Source organism: Microtus pennsylvanicus, chromosome 14 (assembly GCF_037038515.1).
Source record: "Microtus pennsylvanicus isolate mMicPen1 chromosome 14, mMicPen1.hap1, whole genome shotgun sequence".
Taxonomy (NCBI): Eukaryota; Metazoa; Chordata; class Mammalia; order Rodentia; family Cricetidae; genus Microtus; species Microtus pennsylvanicus.
The window spans coordinates 32,259,010-32,280,517 of NC_134592.1; the positions used below are offsets into that span (position 1 = coordinate 32,259,010).

Consider the following 21,508-nt stretch of genomic DNA (forward strand, 5'->3'; position numbering starts at 1 on the left):
ATGGGTAATTGCTTAATGGGGATCACTGTGCCTACTGCATATTTGCGATGAACACAACAGTCATTAGGACACAGAGAGCTGTGTTCAGTCAAGGCCAAGGCCAAGGCCTCCGGTCAGACACTCACAGTCCCAACAGGAAGGGAGCCAGATATAGTGGCATATTTGTGCTTTAATAAATCTTGCCTGGAGATCAGAGGGCAAAGCAGTCACACTAGACAGCCATACAGGCCAGGGTGTGGTGGCACACACTTTTTATCCCCAGACTCAGGAGACAGAGGCCAAATGATCTCTGAACTCAAGGCTACCCTGGGATACCCAAAGATCGAGCCAGAATCAGATCCAGGTGGTGATGGCTCACACCTTTAATCCCAGTGTCTCAGCACTAGGAAGGTGGAGGTGAACAATATGGCTGGGCAGAGAGGAATATAAACTGGAAGAGACAGGAACTCAGAGGTGTGAGGATTCATGGAGACAGGATCTCATTCATCCCTTAGGTCTGAAGATTTGGTAGAGGTAAAATGTCTCTCTAGTGGTTGGCTGCTTTGCTTCTCTGATCTTCAGGTTGAACCCCACTATCTGTCTCTGGGTTCTTATTATTCGTACTCCAGCCAGAGGACTATCAATCCCTCCCCACTGCTCCACTGCCAGGGACAGGGAGGTTGGAGAGGTCTAAAGAGCAAACTCCTGGTGCAGGAGCAGAGGGCGGCAGTGGGGTCACAGAGCAAGCTGGCCTCAGGGTCTCTGCCCCGTTGGCAAGCTCAGTAGGGATTTCCTTGGGCAGACCCATGCTTCCCCAGCTGAAGGGAGCAAGAGCTGATTCAGATGCGGAAACAACACATCACACAAACCTCTTTTTATCGAAATAGTTAGTAGAAAGGACTTTAACACTATTCGTAAACTGCAGTTCCAAGATTATAAAAAAGTCAAATTTGGTCTTGGGCTTTAGAACTAACACTCAAGTCACTGTAACAGAAGCTGCTGTCCCTTCCATCCTGGAAAACTCAAGAAGGCACGAGGATTGTTTGGAGCCAGAGCACTTGAAAAGCTCCATCTCCCCCTTGCCCCCCCCCCCCTTTTGGCTTTTCGAGGCAGGGATTTTCTGTGTAGCTTTGGAGCTTGTCCTGGAACTAGCTCTTGTAGACCTGCCTGCCTCTGGCTCTCCGACTCCATCTTCCCCTTCTAATGCCTTGCACAGTAACAGAAGACTCCAGAACTCACTGGCACCGTCTGAGAAGGCAGTGTGTAATGACTTCAAAGCCAGTGAGTCCTCAGACACAAAGCCAGTAAATACCTCTCATGACAAGGCCTTTCATTTCATGCTCTGAGGCCACAATTTAACCGCTGCTTTACCGAAGTTATTACTAATATGCTGATTGGAATAAAACTATACTTTGCTTTATGTATATATGGGTATTTTGCCTGCATGTGACGTCTACACATGCATGCCTGGTCCAGGGGAAGAAGAGGGTGTTGGCTTCTCTGGAACTGGAGATGAAGACGGTTGTGGGCATGTGGGCTGGGAGTCAAACCCAGGTCCTTTGGAAGAGCAGCCAATACTCTGAACAGCTGAGTCATCACTCCAGCCCCCCAAGTCAACCATTTTGCACTGCCCGCGAACTAGGATACCATCTGAATACATCAAGCACCACTTAAAAAACTCACTAGAAACAGAAGCTGCCATTCATTCCCACCTGTCTTCCTCCAGATAGCTTGGACAGAATGAGCTGTAGGAGAAACAGTAAAGGTCCTGCTGGACGGCCATGAGCAACCCTGGGGATCCCCGGGCACCCCCAAGGCGAGGAGAAAAGGCCACACTAGGAATGTTGGCCTTGGAGGTGGGGCATGGGGAAGGTATGGTTCTGAGCAGCTGGGCATCATGGAGGCTCCAGATTCTTGTGTAGCAGTCTTGGCCCACTAGGAAAGAGGGAAGACAACACAGCAGGTCAGAGAATGCAAAGACATGTAGACACGCTCTTCGGACCTCTCAGGCCCAAACACAAACCCAATGGTGGGAGGTATTTCTACTAATCTATTCTTAAAATTAAGACCATGAGTCGGAACTCCGGGCAGTGGTGGCGCATGCCTTTAATCCCAGCACTCAGGAGGCAGAGGCAGGTGGATCTCTGTGCTCTGTGAGTTCGAGGCCAGCCTGGTCTACAAGTGCTAGTGCCAGGACAGGCTCCAACGCTACAGAGAAACCCTGTCTCGAAAAACTAAAAAAAGACCATGAGTCGGTCTGTTGCTCCAGAACCCGAACTAGCTGCAGGTGTGCAGAGTACCAAGGATAAACTGGCTGTCTGTCACACAGCAGTCGCTCATGGGTAGGGATTCTTCAAGTGGGAGTCCAGCCCACCTGATCTAGATGCCAGGCAGCTGGGTTCCTTTTGATGAACTAAGCAGGAAGATCTCTCAACTTTGTTACATCCTGGCAGAGCAGATGACAGCTATTTCTGGTTGAAGAATTCAAGTTAAGTCTGCAGGACTCCTAGTTCTGAGCAAATTGTCGTGGAACACAAGGGGTTGTGGCACCTCGATGCTCCATGTTCCTAGAGATCTGTGGGGGCTTCAGCAATCAGATTTCAATTGAGCACTTAGTGACTGTAGAACCATAGTGTGCCTCAGCAGAGGATGCACTTGGAGTATGGGGTTTGCTTTGGCAGCTGTGCAGACACCTGTGCCTGGTGAGGGACAATTGTCTATATTCTGTCAATCATGTTTTAAATTAACGCTGATTGGCCAGCAGCCAGGCAGTAAGTATAGGCGGGACAACCAAACAGGAAGTAGAGGTGAGGCAATGAGAACAGGAGAATTCTGGGGAGGAAGCCCATTCCTCCCCAGTTCTGTCCCAACACCGAAGAAGCAGGATGTGACCTGCCCCACTGAAAAAGGTACTGAGTCCTGTGGCTAACATATACTAGAATAATGGGCTAATATAAGTTATAAGAGCTAATACGATGCCTGAGCTAATGGGCAAATCAGTTTATAACTTATGTAGACCTCTGTGTGATTTTCTTTGGGATTTATTGGGAACTGGGCAGAACAGAAAACCCCAAAAAGCAGGCCCCCCTGTAACATGTGCTTAGCTCTCAGCAAGGCTTATCTTCTATACATCTAAAGTCCTAGCACTGTGCTGCTGCTTAGCCAAGAATTTAACAGGGAATGAGTGCTGTCTGTAGAGACATTAGTACACGTGAGCCTTCAAGAAGACAGAACATGTCAAGGGCCTACAGTTCCATAACACAAACACTGGCTTTTGTGCAGTGGTCTGGACACAGTACCATCTTTAGTTACTTTAACTCCCTCAGGGCTTGGTGGCCAGACAGCTGCACTTCCCCTGTAGATCACGGGTAATGCTAAAAGGCCAGGATCTCAGCGTCCTCTGACAGGGATGGCAGGATGGCCAGTGTTTGGACAAGATGATGCCTGATGGAATCCTGCCGTGTTTTGATGTTCATCACCTGCCTGTTTCTGCGGTAACGCTGTCAGTGGCCCATAATTCCCATCGTTCAGTGCTAGTTTTACCACTTTTTCCTCTGCTGTTTAAGAGGCGGGAGCCCTCACAGAGATGTCCCGTTCCCCACGCACCTGCCACCAGAATTCCTTCCTCCTCGTGCACATGCAGGGGCAGGTAGGCATACTCATTCACGTGACCTTCATACTGCCGCACACATTTAGTGGCCCTCAAGTCCCATAGCTTGATCTGGGAGAGAGAGCACGGGGGTTACTTGGGAAGGGCCTAGCAGGTATGCAGCTGGGAGGATGAGGTGATCTTCAGTGGCCTTTTTAGAATATGGAGACTGAAGCCTCGAACTCCTAAAGCTTGAGTTCATCAAATCACAGAACTAGAGGCCCTTCTGTACTTTATTTTTTTTAAGATTTATTTATTTACTATGTATACAATGTTCCTCTTGTAGGCCAGAAGAGGAAACCAGATCTCATTGCAAATAGTTGTGAGGCACTACATGGTTGTTGGGAATTGAACTCAGAACTTCAGGAACAGCTGAGTCATCTCTCCAGAACCCTAACTGCTCTACACTTCTATGGAGGCAAGATTAAGCTCACATGGAGCAGCAATCCCCATCCTGGTGTCTTGGTACCAGGGTCTCTCAGAGGCTGGCAGTCACGATTGCCTACCTTTCCAGCCATGTCTGATGCCATCAGGTATTGATCTTCCTTGAGGACCCGCACAGAGGTCACTGCTGACTCATGGAAAATGTGGGTGGCCTTCCAGCTTTTGGCTTGACTTGGAGAACGTAGGTCAATGGCAAAAATCTCCCCAGAGCGACAGCCATTGAACAGTAAGGGAGTCTGTGGAGAGAGGATCAGCGCCCAGTTTTTGCCACCTGTGCCTAAGGATGGAAGGGTGTGTCCTGCCTGGCATTAGTGAGTTCCAGGCCAGCCATGGCTACATTGTAAGATTCTGTCTCAAGTAAACCAAATTAAATCAAACCAACCAACCAATAAAAAAAAAAAATCACAAACAAACAAAACAACAAAGTACCCACTGATCATTCCCATGCCTTTTTTCTTGTAAAAGCAGCGGCCCAGATGCTATACCACAGAAACCCAGTTTGACTCCCACAAACACGTCAATCTAGAGATGTTCTGTTATACCCTTCCTGATCCAACCAACCTTCATTGCAAATTGCTGAGTCAAGACATCACTGCTGGTCCCAAATGCCTGCCGGTGTCCTGTCACCACGTTGGTCAACAGGACCCTCCGAGACAATCCTTGTGGAGACAAGAAATGGGTCCCAGAGGTCAGAGATGCTGGCAGTCTGGGGAGAGGACCGCTGCGTGGGACCTTCAGGTCATTGGCCAGGACTCACCTGTACTGAAGCAGTTATCTATCTGGGTGTTCTGGGACCAGGCACAGGACCAGGCACCAGGGATCCGGAAACTGCAGAGCATGCCAGGCTGGTCTGTACCTGCAAAGGAAAACAGGGCTGCCGTCCAGGCCCAGTAACGTCTCCCCATGTTACCAGGCTAGCAACCACCAGATCTGGGACATCACTGGGAGAAGCTGTTCTGAGGCCAGCTGTGGTCTGGATGTCTCCCAGAGTCCAGATTTGCAACAACCACCCCAAGTCAAATGCTGAAAAATTTCAGGGATGGAGCCTTTGGGAAGTGATGAGGATCTGGTGAGCTCATGCCTCCAAAGTGGTAATGGTGCATTTACAGTAGAAAGACATCAGCACTTAATGGACTGCCCTCCCCAGAGGCTGGCATGTGCTGCTGGAATTCCCAGCCTCCAGAACTCTAGGACCAAGACAGGGACCTTTACTGGATTTTGTGGTAACTAGAGAATGATTTGGGAGCAGCCGGGCGGTGGTGGCGCACACCTTTAATCCCAGCACTCGGGAGGCAGAGGCAGGCGGATCTCTGTGAGTTCGAGGCCAGCCTGGTCTACAAGAGCTAGTTCCAGGACAGGAACCAAAAGCTACGGAGAAACCCTGTCTCGAAAAATCAAAAAAAAAAAAAAAAAAAAAAAAAGAATGATTTGGGAGCAACTCGTGTCCTCAGTCCAGACTGTGGCCTTCATAGTGCTAACAGCTGTCACAGGGCGGTGTGGTGTCACAGGAAATGTGGCTTCAATCCTTGTCCCAACACCAACAGTGTGCTCAAGTCAAACAATGAAACTATGAACTGACAGACTCAAGGGGGAAATCCAGCCATGTGTCCACTACTCCAACTAGGAGCTAAGACACCAGCATCTCAGAAGGCTCCCCACATCCCATTCCGATTTCTACTCTTACTTCATATCGTTCCCTAAGGGAATTTAATATCAAGACTTCTAATACTGAAAAACTAGTTCTGTAGGGCCAAATTTGGCCTGTCCTCCTCTGTAAAGTGGTAAGATACATGTCCCACAAGTCTGTTGGGCAGCGAGATCCCGACAGGGCTAAATGCTCTTGGTCTCATCTACTTCCATGAGGAACGCGCTGGGGTAGGCACTGCCTCCAACTCAGAGGTCAAGCAATGTGCTTGAATATAGGAATGGGGTAGTTGTGCTTTGGGCCAGCTCTGCCTGATGTCTGCACATAGCACACACGCAGAGGTCTGCCAGAGGGAGCAATCAAACTGCATCCAGCCAGCCAACACGGCTACCACACTCTGGAGCTTAACCAACGCCCTCTGAATGGTCGCTACGGGCAGCTCAACCCAGTGTCCTGACGTCTTGTGCTGGCTGGTCATGTGAACTTTATCACGGGTACTTTGCTCTGTTGCTGAAATGACCTCACAAAGGCTTTATAAAAAGCAGCAAACTCTAAAATGCACTGTTCCTCGGGCAGGCTCTGGGAACCCTCCCACAGCCCGTCCCATCCCATATGCTGAACTGGGGTCACCCAGCTTAGACCCTCAGGGAGACAAAGGAAAGGACATGTCATACCTTGGTGAGTACCGACAAACAGTGATGCCGGGAGCAGGGTGGCACAGCCTGGCGTCTCTGCAATGCCCATGAGGCACAGACTGCAAAAGATCTGTTAAGGATAGGTGTAATGGACAGGGTCTCTTCTGGGAGAAAACGGCCATCAGCACGTCTCAGGAAGTCCAGATACAGCGCTTTTTACATTTCCCACATCTGGTCTCAGTTTCTTAGGAACATGTCACAATTAAGAGCTTAGTCCCCAGAAATCTGTTTCCTGTCTTCTACCAGAGAACCAGGGTTTTCAGAGTGAAGCGAGTTTGTTGGAGGCCAGAGTGTAACATGTCTGCACATGAATTTCCCTGTGCACATGAGGAACTAAGTCTCAAGTTCAATGACAGCACATAGGCTGAAGAACTCATCAGCTATGGAATGAATAATGACAAGTATCATGATTGTGTGTTAAATCTTACAGAGAGAGCCCAGCTGGCAATCCCAGTAGGTTACTGTGTTTTCAGAGCAAAGCCCTATTGGCTTGCTGAGAGGCCAGAAACCAGTGTGTTCTAAAGGCACAGGTCTGAGATATAGTCTTGTGGCTCAGTGTCAAAGTACTTCCCTTGCCGGGCGGTGGTGGTGCACACCTTTAATCCTAGCACTCAGGAGGCAAAGGCAGGCGGATCTCTGTGAGTTCGAGGCTAGCCTGATCTACAAGAGCTAGTTACAGGACAGGCTCCAAAGCTACAAAGAAATCCTGTTTCGAAAAAACAAAATAAACAAACCAAAACAACAACAAAGTACTTCCCTCACTGCCTTCCTCAGTGTTCCCCTAATCACTACTTTCTCCCTCTGGCCTCACAGCTGGGTACCATTTTAGGACTGTGCTAATCCCTTTTACTTTACTCCTTCACCAAAGCACTGACTCCCCTGGCAGGGATACTGGGTCTATCTGGTGACCCAAGAGCCCAAGACTGTATGTCAGTGGTAGAGGCAGGGTCTGGAGTTAGGCTTCCTGGGGTCTAATGCTGTTTCTAGAAATTACATACCAAATCCCAGATGCCTGGCACATAGGAACTTCATCATCATCCAACAACAGTCAAAACAGTCAACTCTGAACTTCAGTTGCTAATGAAGACACGCTGCTCTGGACCCAGGTATAGTCTTTGTCCAGAAAGGGATCCAAGGGTACAGAAAGTTCCCCCTCTGCCATCTCCACAGATGCTTAGGTTTATACCAGGTTGTGGTTGTGCATTAGACCTATCACAGGTTAAAGGATACAGGATGTGGGAATCCAAGTGACTGAGTGAGGCCCAGCACACAGAGTTCACCTGGAGAGGAAGCAGGGAGAGAGAAAACTAGGTTGACTGCCGCTCGTGGGAATAATGGTCAAATGCTTTTCTAAAAAATGGCTTTTAGGGGCTGGAGAGATAGCACAGCACTTGCTGATCTTACAGATGACCTGAGTTTGGGTCCCGGTATCACATCCAGTAACTTCAGCTCCAGGAGATCCAGTGTCTTCTGGACACAGAGACACGTGCACATGTATGTGCGTGTATATGCATGCATACTACACATCCCTTAAAATTAAAAAAGAAACACATGACCCTACCAGCCGCCCCCTGTAGGATTGAGACTATACTCAAAGCTCTGAACACACTAGGCCAACACTTTACTACTAAGTTAACCCGTAATCCAGAGGTTCTGAACCTGGAGTCACGACCCCTTTAGGAGGGCTGACAAGTGGTCCTTTCACAGGTCACATACCAGATATCCCGCTTATCAGATATTTACATTGTGATTCATAACAGCAAAATTACAGTTATGAAATATCAACAAAATAATTTTATGGTTGGAGGGTCACCACAACATAAGGACCTGTATTCAAGGGTTATAGCATTAGAGAGGTTGACATGTGATTTCTTTTTTCAGGTTTTGCTCTTAGGTACAGGAAGAAGCAAAATTCTTCAGTCCTTGCACACCAGGGAGGGTCCCATGCTACCCCTACCCCTAAGGCAGACCTGCATTTTCTCATCTAATTTAAAGGGCCAGGAGATGAGTTTACTTTTAATCAAAGGTGTGCTGTGTCCTGCTTCACCCAGCAGGGGCTTCTTTCTTTTGTTCCTTTCTCTGCCTCCTCTGAGACAGGAAAGAAAATATAGCTAGGCTCACTGTTTTAGCTCAGGCTAACTGCAAGCAAACAGCAACCCTCCAGTCTCAGCCATCTGGTGCACTGAGATTCTAGCTGGCTCCCCAAGTCATTTTCAGCCATGTGGCTTATGTCCCTTTTGAACAGGAAGTCACAGCCTCTTGGATGCAGTTTAAAAGTTGCTATTGGTCAGAGAGCACCTGACATATGTGATGTCCAGAGGACTCCATCCAAGCTATGATCACTGCAGCCCACATTCCAGGGACCACGCCCCTCCACATCAGTTCTGATCCTTTAGAAAAGAATGCCCTGATGGCCAGTGAAGGCACACACCCCATCCCAGTCACCTCAACTAAATTTGTCTCCCAACTGAAGATGCTCTGGGCCTTCCTTTTCCTGTGGGCTCTCAGGCACTAACAAGCCATTTGTCCCTCAGAAAGCTAAGACAGCTTTTCCTGCATTCTTCATAAAGCTCCTTTCCCTCTCTGAATGTAGGCAACTACAGCAGGGCCCTAGGCCCATAGGCAAGCAAGCTGCAAGGCTGGAGCGGCAGGACCTACCTTCCTGTTGGTGAAGTAGAGGTTCTCATGCATGTGCACCGTGAACGTGGGGGCCTGCAGACCGTGCAGGTTGATGATGCCATACTTGGAGCCTCCAATTTTGACATCATTCACTGTGAAGAGGCGGTCACTGCTAGTATCTGCCTGGAGGGAAACAGGCTATATATAAGTGATCTCTCAGGCTGAGCCATGCGGCTGCCTAAGCTCCTCTCCATGAGGGAATACGTCAGGGACCTAACTTAAGTGATTTCGAGCAAAGCCCAGAGTCTGCCCTGCCATTTCTGACGCATGGGTGAAGAAGGTAAAGAGAGTGTGTGGCCAGGAAGTCTGGTGTCATCAGTGAGCCCCTCAGAACTGAGTCTGGGAGGATCTTAATGTTGGCCCAGAGGATATACCACATCCCACCATGAAAGCCATGAACTGTTGAGTTCTATCACGCACCTCTCAGCTACATATGGAGATCCTGCTCTATTTAATTTAAAAATACAACACAGTGCCTGTAATACCAACACTTAGGAAGCTTACTAAAGCAGGAGAACTGAGTTAGAGGCCAGCCTACAGCACATTGTTCCCTTGTCCCAAAAAGCCCCCAAACTCCCCGGCCAACAGAGCTCCAAACAAAACACAACACTGTTAATTCAAACTAAAATCTCCATATTTATCTTTTTTAAAAATATATATACCATGTGCTTGTGTGCATAAGTGTACATGCATGCATGTACGCACACGCACATAGGTGAAACTCCCCCTACTCTGCAAGCTTGAAGAGTTAACACGCTTGGATGAACCTACTAGCGGAGAGTCAAATGTGGAAAACTGCCTTCCCAGCCATAAGCCAAACAGTCGAATGTGATGCTGGGTGACAGGGAGACTCTCTACCAAAGGCACCAGCGCCAGAAGACTGCACACTGGTGCCAGGGAGGGGCACGCAGAGACCCACTGCAGCCAAGTATCTACGGATTCGAACCACAGTGCCACTAGAAGGGCTGCAGCAGTGGGGAATCGGGGCCTGACCCCAGTACTCCTTTCATGGATAAGGCCAGGAGGTCTCCCATCCCGCCAGCAGGATCCTTCATGTGCAGGGTACACTCTGGCTCCCTGACAATGTTCCACTGTCCTCAGACTCTAGTAGTTGGCCTTAATTTCCATCCAGCCCACATCTCAGTAAATAGAGATCTTCTACTTCCTACAGTCGATGTGATGGAGGTATATACACAGGGCCCTGCCGCTATGGTCAGGGGCACTGAGCAAAGAAACCCACTGTGCTGCAGCCACTGGCACATGGATCCTGCCCACAGTGTGCACCTTTTCAGCTAGACACACCACAACCAGGGAGAAAAGATCCTCTGTTCTTATCATGTGGCTGGAGCCAGGCTTGATGTCACAGGACAGGACTGAAGAGTTAGTAGTACACCCACATGTGTGCACGCGCGCGCACGTGCGCACTCACACACACACACACACACACACACCCCGTTAGCCAGGCTTAGTGAACACTCACAATGAGCCAGCAGTGGCAGCCGCACCTGAGCACACGGACACGTGTCACTTACCAGGATGAAGTTAAACCGGTCACTTCCCAGCGCAGAAGGATCTGAGCTCTGAATGTCTACCTTATTCCTCTCCATGCAGCTCACCCGCAGCTCATGGGATAAACTGAAGAGGGAAACAGAAATGCAGGGAGGGCATGGACACCACAGCCAGACACCTCAGTCTGATGCTGGGGTGCACTTCTGTAGAAGCACCTCCGAGGGAAGATGACTTTTTTTTTTTTTAAAGATTTTTTATTTTATGTTTATGGTGCTCTATCTGCATGTATGCCAGAACAGGGCGTCAGATCACATTACAGATGACTGTTAGCCACCATGTGGTTGCTGGGAATTGAACTCAGGACCTCTGGAAAAGCTGCCAATGCTTTTAACCACTGAGCCATCTCACCAGCCTAAGAATATTTTTTTTTTTTGAGACAGTTTCTCTGTGTAGCCCTGGATGTCCTGGAACTCACTCTGTAGATCAGGCTGACCTCGAACTCAGAGGTCAGGAAGATGATTTGAGTGCAGAATTTTAAGGCCAGTCTAGGCAACATAGCAAGGAGGTCATGTCTCAATTGATGAAAAAGGCAAACACCCAGGTCTCTGCCTTTTCCCACACTCTTCTCCACATCAGTTCTCACACAGAATGCTAACAACAGCTAAACAACTGAGTAGTCAGACTCTGGAGGGATCTGCTCAGTCACAGAGTACAGGTTCTCTTAGGATGATGAGACTGCCTGGGAGATGAACCCGCTGCTGAGGGGCGCGGGGTGAGTTAGAGGAGCCCAGGTGTGCAGCCACCCCCCTTACTGCCCCTTTCCTCTAAGCAGAAGAGCCATTTCTGCATAGACTCCCTTCCCTCTTGGGAGGGAGTAAAGGAGGCTGTGTGCTGCCCCTGCACGGCTGGCCTTCCCTGAGGCGGGCACTGGGCGCCCTAACATGCATGGAGGGCTGTTTCTGTTTTTATCTGGAGCAAGTCTCTCCACTCCAACTTCGATTTCCTCTTTAGAAAATGGGAGGGAGTTATTAACTTCTCTTACCAGATCTAGTTAGAGCTGCAGCAGCCACCACAAAAATAGTTTTTGGAAATGCTAGAGACTGAATCAGACACGTGGACCAGCACTACATGAAGCTACATTCCGGCCTCCCATCACAAGCACTCTGATGAAGCTGGCACATACACACTCAATGCCACGTGTCACCAAATATGGAATGAAGTCTCCACCCCTTTTTGAGGAGAGAAGAGTTACTCAGAGCTGCTTAAGATATAGAAGGCAGCCGAGCGGTGGTGGCGCACACCTCTAATCCTAGTACTCGGGAGGCAGAGGCAGGTGAATCTCTGTGAATTCGAGGCCAGCCTGGTCTACAGAGCTACAGGCTCAAAAAGCTACAGAGAAACCCTGTCTTGGGAAAAAAGGTGTAGAAGGCAGAGCTGGTTGAAGGGGGGGGGAGTTGTATGATCCATAAAACCAGGGTTAGGGCAGTAGGGCTGAGATCAAGAAGCCCAGAGGGGCTGAAGAGAGATTGCTCGGGTTCAATTCCCAGCAATTCACAACTGTTTCTAACTCCAGTCCCAGGGGATCTATATCCTGCGTTCTGGGATTAAGGGTATATGTCACCAGGCTTAAATTAAAAAAGGAGGTAGGCAGTGACAGTGTATGCCTTTAATCCCAGCACTCGAGAGGCAGAAAGGCAGGGGGATTTCTGTGAGTGCGAGGCCAGTTTGGTCTACAGAGCGAGTTCCAAGATAGCCAGGGCTACAAAGAGAAACCTTGTCTTGAAGAACCAAAAAGATAAAGAAAGTAGCCAATGAGCTGAAGACCGCAGTGATGAAGACTTCTCACAGAGTAGCACAAGGTGGGCTACAGAAATAAGAACAGGAGAGAACATTCAAGTCAAAATAAGGCATTGTCTTACCGGCAATAACTGGTTATGTTGAGAAGACCCAACTGGTTTTTTCGTAGGATGGAGGATGCGTTAAATCCCATTCTGGTAATTTTCTAAGTTTATTGAAAAAAAAAAACCAAAAGGAAGATTTAGTGAAGGCAGCTATGGTGGCGCAGACCTGGAATTCTAGAATTGGGGAGCTGGATCCTGGACCCCAGTTCAAAGTCATCCCTGGACACATATAGTACTTTCAATTCCAGTTTGGGTTATGAGACTTTGCCTTCTCTGAAGATTATCTGTGCTGTGGTTTGGGTAATGGGTATTTAGTTCCATAGGACGCAGTGAGGAAACAGGTATTAAATGGACAGAAATTCGGTGAATAAAATTTGATGGTATTCTCTCAAAAGTCTTTCACTGGCAGGAGGAAAAACCAAGCCCAAGGCAGCCCTGTGAGTTGTGCTGGAGAGTCTGTGCCATGCCTGTCTAGGTTCACTGATGGGCAACAGGCTGATGCCACGGTCTATGCCAGCAAACAGAAACAGGAGCAGACAAGAAAGAGGACCCTAAGAGACATACATGGATCTACTCTACATGGGAAGTAAAAAAAGACAAGATCTCCTGAGTAAATTGGGAGCGTGGGAATCATGGAAGAGGGTAGAAGGGGAGTGGAGAAAAATATATAGTTCAATAAAAACAATAAAAAATAAGGAAAGAAAGAAAAAGGAGTAGTCAATGGGGTTTCCTCATCATTTCCATGCAGGTAAGTGACAGCACACTGAGGACCCTCGTGTTGACAACCTACATTGGGTAGCAGGTGGGTGCAGTTGGAGGATGCACTGGGACGCCAAGGGTGAGAGCCCACCTTTCTCTGCTTGTCCTCCTGGTCCAGCAGCTGCAGCCTCCTGCTCTCCATCTCCTTGTGGCAGATGGCCTCCTTCGTGAGGGGGTTGCAGTTGTTATGACCGGGGAGTAAACGGAAGTAGCGGTTCTTCTCAGGGTCAAAATAAAAGCCTGGAAGTTCTTTAAGAAAAAGAAGTCAACTGACTAAATTAAAACACTGACCCACCCAATAATAAAGTCTGTGTGTCTGTTCCGCTGTTTGAGGGAATCACAGTCAGTCACTGAGTTTTATACTGGGGAGAACATCTGCCCCAGTATCATTATTCCCCACACTTGGCACCTTCCTTCAGCAGATCAATTTGCCTTTAGAATTCCCTCAAGCTAAGGATGGACTCCCAACCCCTCAACAAGTGAAGAGACACATCTCAGCCCTGGCTGAGGAAGGGCTGTCAGGAAAGACTCACTGCCTGCTGAGGACAGGCTAGGGGCCCTACCCAGATTACTGCTTACCTGGTGCAGACGACTCTTCAGCTCTGCTGGATGAGGTTGATGGGACCTCAGCATCATGGTGGCCAGAATCCTGTGGGCTCTGTGATGTCCCTGCGGTGTCCCTGTTGGTGTACAGTTGTGAGAATATGAGTGTGTGTGCTCAGGAAGGCCAAAGGACAGTCTTGTGTGTCAATACTTTGGGGCTATCCATCTTTTTGAGACAGGATCTCTCATTGGCCTGGAACCCACAAAACAGATGGGGCTGGCTGGTGAGCCCAGGGATAGATGGGGAGTGCAAGCACATGATGCCACACCTGGCTTTAAAACATGGGGCCCAGGGAATCAAACGAGCCCATCCCCCAGTCCAGTTCTCAGTCTGACTGTAGGTCCTACTTGAGAAGGTCTGAGCCTTCATCTGACCTTTGTGATTATTTGGGGAACATGGATACCTACTGTGAACACGCTAAAACGGGGCCAGCCTCTCTTTCTTCTTATGACACCTGTCAAAGGAATCCCTTTTCTTCTCACTTGGGCATTTTTTTTTTGTTGTTTTTCAAGACAGTGTTTTTTTCTGTGTTGCTTTGGAGCCTGTCCTGGAAGTAGATCTTGTAGACCAGGCTGGCCTTGAACTCACAGAGATCCACCTGCCTCTGCCTCTGCCTCTTTAGTGCTGGGATTAAAGGTGTGAGCCACCACCACCCTGCTCACTTTTGCATGTTGTGAGATCTTTCGGAACTTTCCAGGATGAAAAGAAAATCAGAAATCTTTGCCAGTAAGAATGCTACTAGCTGGGCTATTTATCCTCAGCAGCACTTACAATGCCAGATGAGTTTCATTCCTCTTGGCTTCAACAGTAGAAGAGTTTAAATTGTATCTGGCTAGACAACCTTACAGATGGAGAAACTGGGATTCTGGGAACAGAGGTGATTTCCTCCATAACAACAGGATGGAAGTGTGGCTAACACACTGAATTTATGAAGCCACTAGTGGTCTCTGTGACAACGACAGGTTGAAATGCAGGGTGAGAATCCTGAGATAATCCTTCTCCCCACACACAATGAAAGGAGGAAGCAAAGAGCAGCCTGTGTTCTATCAGCACTGACGCTGTGCACAGCTGTGGGGAAATTATGTTCTCTCCTCCTTCTGCCCATCGGTATCTGCAGGAGGATGGATTAAGTGTCATGACAAATGTTAGTCTTCCTCATCCAAGGGCTGCTGCTCCATTGTTTTTTTCCAGAGCCCAGAAGGTGGCTGTGCCCAGCAGGTTTCCAAGCCACTCTGCCAAAACTGGGCTGGGACTCTCATAGATCAATCCTGCTACCTAATTTGGCTTGTGGGAAAGGCTTGGGGCCCCCAAAGTACCCATGGCTCTCCTAACAAAACATACTAACATTGGGTGTAGTGCTGATCTTTCTACATTACGGGCCAAATTAGAAATTTACACCCAATGAGACCCACTGTGTACTGAGGGCTCCAAGGGCCAGGCAGCTTATTAAGGGTTTTTATACAGTTAAGCCAGGGTGGCTTATGGGTCAGAGCCCCTTTAGATCCCGGGGACTCACTCATATGGTGAAGAAAGAAATGATTCCCCAAGTTGTCCCCTCACCTTCACATGTATGCCATGACACGCACGCACACACACACAAGGACTAATATGTGGAAGAATTGTAACTGGCATGTGTGCTGTAAAGAGGAAGCGACCTGTAAACCCAAGGGCTGCATGAAGAATTCCTACTGTCAGAAGTCCTGGGAGCTCTCACCCAAGGCCGGGTGGGGACAGGGGGCTCTTGTTCTGAGACAAGGATGTTTGTACCCCCTTCATGAGGGATAATAAATGAAATGTGGAAAATGTTACACTTAACTATAGTCTAAGATGAGCAGGCACACAGCAGTCACTGCTCTCTTCTCTGTGTATGTTTGTGTATAGAAGATTTAGTATGCCGGAGGCAGGAGGTGTGGGGGTGTGTGTGTGGGGAGTGGTGGTGGTGGTGCACGTGCACGCACTGTGAGTTCAAGGACAGTCTGGTCTACAAAGAGAGGTCCAGGGCTGTCAGAGCTATATAGAGACAGACAGAGACGCACACATACCAAAAAACAAAAAACCTTGTAGTCCACATAAAGATCTGCATGTATTATGCAAATATGCAATATACTATATACATCTATATAAGCAACATGAATGTTAACTACATATTTTATAAATCCTTTTCCAGGACTTCCACTAAATCACCCCAGAAAGGTTTTTTGCCCCTCCCAAATGGAAAGCAGGTCTCCAGTTGTGCCAGAAAATTACCAGCAGTCTTCCGGCTGGCACTCTGGTCAGAAGCCAGTGGCCACGAAACAGAGCATGGCTGTGCCCCCACTCTCCGGAGCAGTGGGCTGATGACAACACGGCAAGCTTTCGAGCCTGCTGGCTTCACTGCTGACTCACTCTGAGAGGCGAGCACGTGTGTGTGTGTCTGTGTGTGTGAGCACTGTACAGAACAGCAGAGCAGCACTGGGCAAAACTGGCTCCCGACCTGGACACTTGCCTTTCACTAGGGCCACTCTGCTCCAAGGCAGGGCTCTGCTGGTGGCTCCGCTCACGTCGTCTCCTGCTCTGCCAGATGCTTCTACCCATTTCTGCTCCTGGAAGAGAAATCAGAACATCAGACACCCCGACTGTGTGCTCTCCCATGCTCATGATGGTCACTGGTGGGGCTGCCACACAAGCCTTCCCTAAAAAGCCCGCCTCTAGCACTTTCCCAGTGCCCCACATGATCAGAATACCTTTTTCCACATCTTCTCCACAAACACTTCTGTAATTCTTTTTCCCTCCCCCACGACCCCAGATAGGGTCTCTCTGTGTGTGTAGCCCTGGCAGTCCTGGAACTTGCTCTGTAGAATGGTTAGGCTGGCTTCAAACTCAGAGCCTGTGCCACCAACTGCTCGGCTCTGTGTGAATTCTTACTCATCTTGAAGAAAGAAACATCTTTCTTGGTGCCTTTCCAAGACGCCCTCCTCACCTAGATGTCATTCTTCCTTGGAGACATCACAGATGTCTAGTTCATGTTTAATGGCTCCCTCTCATCTCTGCTGGTGCTCCCTCTCTAATCCAAAGCCGCAGAAACACTCTGGAAGAGTGATCTACACGTAAATTCGATGTCTTTATTTCCCCATCCCCAGCATTCTGCAAAAATGCTCTTGCATTAGCAACTAATGCTCCTTAGGGTCAAAGGTGGGGAGTCTCCTGCAGTTGGCTTTGAATGGCCAAAAGCCTGCACTTGGGAGGCAGAGGCAGTGAGGTCACTAGGTTAAGGCCAGCCTAAGGCTGCCCAGTGAGTGAGAGTCTTGAATGAACCCAGCAGTTATGAGAGCGTGCATTGCTCTTGCAGCACTGAAGGTCAGTTCCAGCACCGACATCGGGTAGCTCATAACCACTTGTTAACTCCAGCTCCAGAGGATCCAAGGTTCCTTCTGGCTCCGGAGGGCACCCACCCTCACATGCGCGTAATTAAAGAAAAAGCTGGGGTCTGGTGAATTGCTCAAACGTGTCCTAACGGTGCTCCTCACCAAATTTGAAGAGACTCTGAACCAGGACCCAATGGTAGAATTAACTCCAAGTTGTCCTCTGACTACCACATGCACGCCAAGGCCTTCTTCCAGCACCTACTGCACACAGTACACCGACATACATGCAGGCAGACCACCCATACACATAAAATAAAAAGAAAACTTAGGCCTGGTGGTAGGTACTCTTGTTACCCCCAACATGTCAAGGTAAGCAGGAGGGTCGAATGTTGAGGGCTGCCTATTCTTTGGATAGATATATCCAATCTATACAGGGAGATTGGGATCAGCCTGTGCTATCAAGACCCTCAAAAACAAAAAGCACCCCTTACAAAAACAAAACAAAACAAAACAAAAAGGAAAACAAAAACCCAGCTCAAATTCAAGGATGAAAAGTATGTTTTCCCGAAATGCAAGTTCACTCTCAAGATCCATATTGTGCTTTATATCTTTATATCCGCATTTATTTGTTCATTTTAAACGTTGTTTATATATTCCTGTCTGGGATGTGAATTCCTTTTTGTTTAGCTACAGTGCTGGAGACCTCAGGGCCTTGTGCATGCTAGGCAAGAAATCTAATGTTTTTTCTATTCTTAGCACCTACTGACCTAGTTGGCTACATGCAAATTACTGCTGAGGAAAAACCAAACCAAACCAAAACAATAAAAAAACCTGTGGCTAGATACTCTTTTCCTTTTTTTTTTTTTTTTGTTTTGTTTTTGTTTTTCGAGACAGGGTTTTTCAGTAGCTTTGGAGCCTGTCCTGGAACTAGCTCTTGTAGACCAGGCTGGCCTCGAACTCAGAGATCCGCCTGCCTCCGCCTCCTGAGTGCTGGGATTAAAGGCGTACGCCACCAACCACCTGGCAAAGTTTACAATCTTAAATGATGAAAAGATCACACATGATTATGGAGGGTATTTAAATGTCCAGGAGCACAATAATTTATAATCCTTATTTCCATTCACCAGAGTTTCCTTTAATTAACGCTGCTTTCAGTAGCATTTCATTTTGCGATAACAAGCTACTATGAAGCTGTGCAATTTAAGAATCTAGAGTCTAAGGCATCTTGAGATAAAAATGGAAATGGGGAGAAACAAGTGTGCTTGAAATTACCCCACCCTACATCCTACATTCACCAGCTGCTGAGCCTTAGTTGCCAGGTGGGTACCTGTAGGGCCCTGGTCTCCCTTATTCCTGTGGTGCATTTGTGGGGACAGTTTATGATCAGCTAACTAAGCTTCCTGTGTGTTTCTGTGCTATGCCTGCCCTGCCTGGTGGTTAGCTGTAGGGCATTCACTCCATCCATTGTTAATATGGTAATTTCCCTCCTGCCTGGGCAGAAATCCTTGTACTGCAGTTAGGTAGCTAAGGACTTCCCAAAGGCTGAATAAAGTGGCATTTGGCTGATCTCCTTTCGAATGACCCTGGTCTCTCTGTGTCTTCTTTTCAACCTCCAGGCCTTTGCCCGACTCGCGTTGGGTACAGTGGCGCGCGAACTGTACCAAGGGTGCAACACCAAATCGGGTATTACAGGTACCTGCCCTGTCCAGTGTGGCCCACGAGTGAACCAGGAGGGAGATGGGAAAAAGCAGATTGTTCATTAGGAGTTCTGTCCAGTGTAAAAAATAAAATAAAGGGCTGGAGAGATGGCTCTGCAGTTAAGAGCACTTGCTGCTCTTGCAGAAGATCTGAGTTCAAACCTCCTGTAACTCAGTTCCAAGTGATCCAACACCGTGTTCTGGCCTTTCAGGGCAGCATCCACTCACACATACCCCTATCCTTATAAATTCCATCCCCGAAATTCGCAGGAGAACCACCTCCACATGCACAAAAACATTACACGACAATAATAAAATCAAACCCCACTTTACAGCATGAAAACGGAGGCTTACAGAACAAACAACAGCTAACTGACAAAGACGCATTAAAGGTGCAGGAGGGGGTCCCCGACACCTCTGGGCGCAATCACCCATAGGACAGCACCTCAATTTCCACTGTTCTTTACAACTCGATTTCCAGACAGTGGGGTTTTTGACTTCTCCAGGAAGCGGATTTATTATCCCCACCTTACTGCCCTGCTCCACACGCAAGACTGTGTCTGTGGATCTCCGAGGGATGTTGTGTTCCTCAAGGTTGCTATGGAGACCACAAAAGCACCCGGATTCTGAAGAAATGGTGTGGAAAGGCTGCCTTTCTCACTAACGCACAACTTGGTGTGCTGGGGATGGAGGCTGGTCAGCACCAGGGCTTACTAACTCTTTCATATGCCAAGCTGTACAAAACCTCAGACAAGCCATCCCTTCACCTCCCTATGTCGAAAATGATACCACTAGTGTTGGAGAGATGGCTCAGCGGTTAAGAGAGCTTGCTGCTCTTCAGAAAGCTCGGGTTCCATACTCAGAGCACACACAGGAACTCAGTCTCCAACTACACACAGCTTCAGCAGTCTAACACATTTGGTCTCTTCCATTTTCCACAGACCCACACACACACTAATTAAAAAAAAAAAAAGCCTCTTTAAAAAGGTGTGTGTGTAGACCTGGCTCCGTGGTGAAGAGCACTGAGGACCTAAATTTGATTCCCAGCATAGGGCATGGCGACTTACATCATCTGTAACTCCAGTTCCATGGGATCTGTCTGACTTCTTTTCGCCTCCATGGACACCAGGCATGCTTGCAGCGCGTGCGCGTGCGCGCGCACACACGTAAGCCAAATACCCACACACATAAAATTAAAGCACCACAAAACAAGAACCTCTTCCAAAATGTGATACCAAAAACTACTACTGGGCCGGTGCTCCACCACGGCCCGAATCTCAATGAAGGCGACGGCCTGGGCGGGTAGACGGGACGCTGCTGGTCCCTGGGGACCACGCAGGACCCGCCAGGCCCGGGCCCACGCCCACTCCGACCGTGTCGCACTTGCTCATTCCTCTCGCCCTTAGCCTGGCCTTCCCCGACCTCTGCCTGGGTACAGCGACACCCTCCTTCGGCACCCACGAGCGCGCCAAGCATCGGAACACGCTTACCTGCCCAGACGGTCCTCTCAGCTGCAGCACAGTCCGGCTGAAGTAGAGAGAGGCGTGCGAGGATCCGAGAAATCCTCACGTTCTGTGTTGACGTAGCCCATAGGACGAAGGAGACTGGTTCTGCCGTCTCATTGGATCAGGCCTCTGTCCATCCACGCCAGCAAGGGCGGTTTTATACGGAGGGCGGGTCTTGGTACTTCCGCTTCGTCGTAGCCAGGTGTGCGTGGGGGCGGGGGGGAGGGGAGCCCGTGCGCTGGGGCGGGGGGGGGGGGGGGTCGAGCCCGTGCGCTGGGGAGCCCGTGCGCTGGGGCGGGGCTGGAGGTTGCTACCTGCGCTTCTAGACACCGTCTTGGCAAACAGAGGGAGTCCTTTCGCCTGCTGCAGACCGTACCTGGAAACATTTTTTTCTGCTTAGGGCCGGTACTTAAGCCCGAGTTAACATTCATGTGCTGTGGGGAGAGGTGATTGTACTGTGGAAAGAGCAGAGGAGAATCTGAGGAGGAAAGCGAAAAGGGATTTAGGTAGAGTCGTCGTGACCGCAGAGTAACAAGGAAATCAAGAATATATTCTAATTCAATGATCTCCAGCCCAAAGTTTGTTTATACGGGCAGCATTTCCAGAATGCTATCTGGCGTGTCTGTACCAGCTAACAACACGGAGGACCACCCCAAGGAAGATGAAGTTTGTGATAGGTCAGAAGTGAGAGCAGTCTGAGGAGAGCTGGTTCAAATAGACCAGGCGAGGTGGTGACTGAAGTTTCTGCACCCCCGTAAGCCTCTCCCCCGACGCAGTCCAAATCAGACCAAATCAAACCGAATTTTAAAAAGCCCAGGTTTAATGGGTAAAACGCTCCCTGATGATTTTCCAGCCCCCCCCCCCCCCCCCCCGAGAGGAGACGGGAAAATAGAGACCGAAAAACCACGTGTCTGTTTTCTGGGGGACAGTTTAAATACCCCGTGAAAGAGGTCTTGAGCATCTCTGGGGGAGGGGTAGTCTTTTCATTTGGCGGGCTTTCTGAGATGCGGTAGGATTTGGAGAGAGATGGGGGAGGGGACTTGGAGTGGTACTTCCACCAGAGCATTCCAGAGATTTTGGGTATATGGGTGCCAGGGA

At 48.9% G+C, this 21,508-nt stretch overlaps 1 protein-coding gene across 2 annotated transcripts; it reads right to left on the reverse strand.

Moving 5' to 3' along the window:
- Positions 1-1,073: 1,073 nt before the first annotated feature.
- On the reverse strand, positions 1,074-20,474 carry Dcaf4 (DDB1 and CUL4 associated factor 4). Of its 2 annotated transcripts, XM_075947783.1 has the most exons (14): positions 20,396-20,474; positions 16,350-16,446; positions 13,840-13,940; positions 13,352-13,509; positions 12,520-12,602; positions 10,624-10,726; positions 9,071-9,214; positions 7,643-7,692; positions 6,392-6,471; positions 4,830-4,928; positions 4,634-4,731; positions 4,135-4,308; positions 3,586-3,700; positions 1,074-1,914 (listed from the first exon to the last, which is right to left on the reverse strand). In XM_075947783.1, exons 2-14 carry the CDS (start codon positions 16,436-16,438, stop codon positions 1,682-1,684), a joined length of 1,527 nt encoding a protein of 508 aa, XP_075803898.1. In that variant the 5' UTR covers positions 16,439-16,446; positions 20,396-20,474; the 3' UTR covers positions 1,074-1,681. The 2 variants fall into 2 exon arrangements, with proteins under 2 accessions (XP_075803898.1, XP_075803899.1); XM_075947784.1 differs by lacking the exons at positions 12,520-12,602; positions 20,396-20,474 and having other exon boundaries at positions 1,534-1,914; positions 16,350-16,438.
- Positions 20,475-21,508: the final 1,034 nt, after the last annotated feature.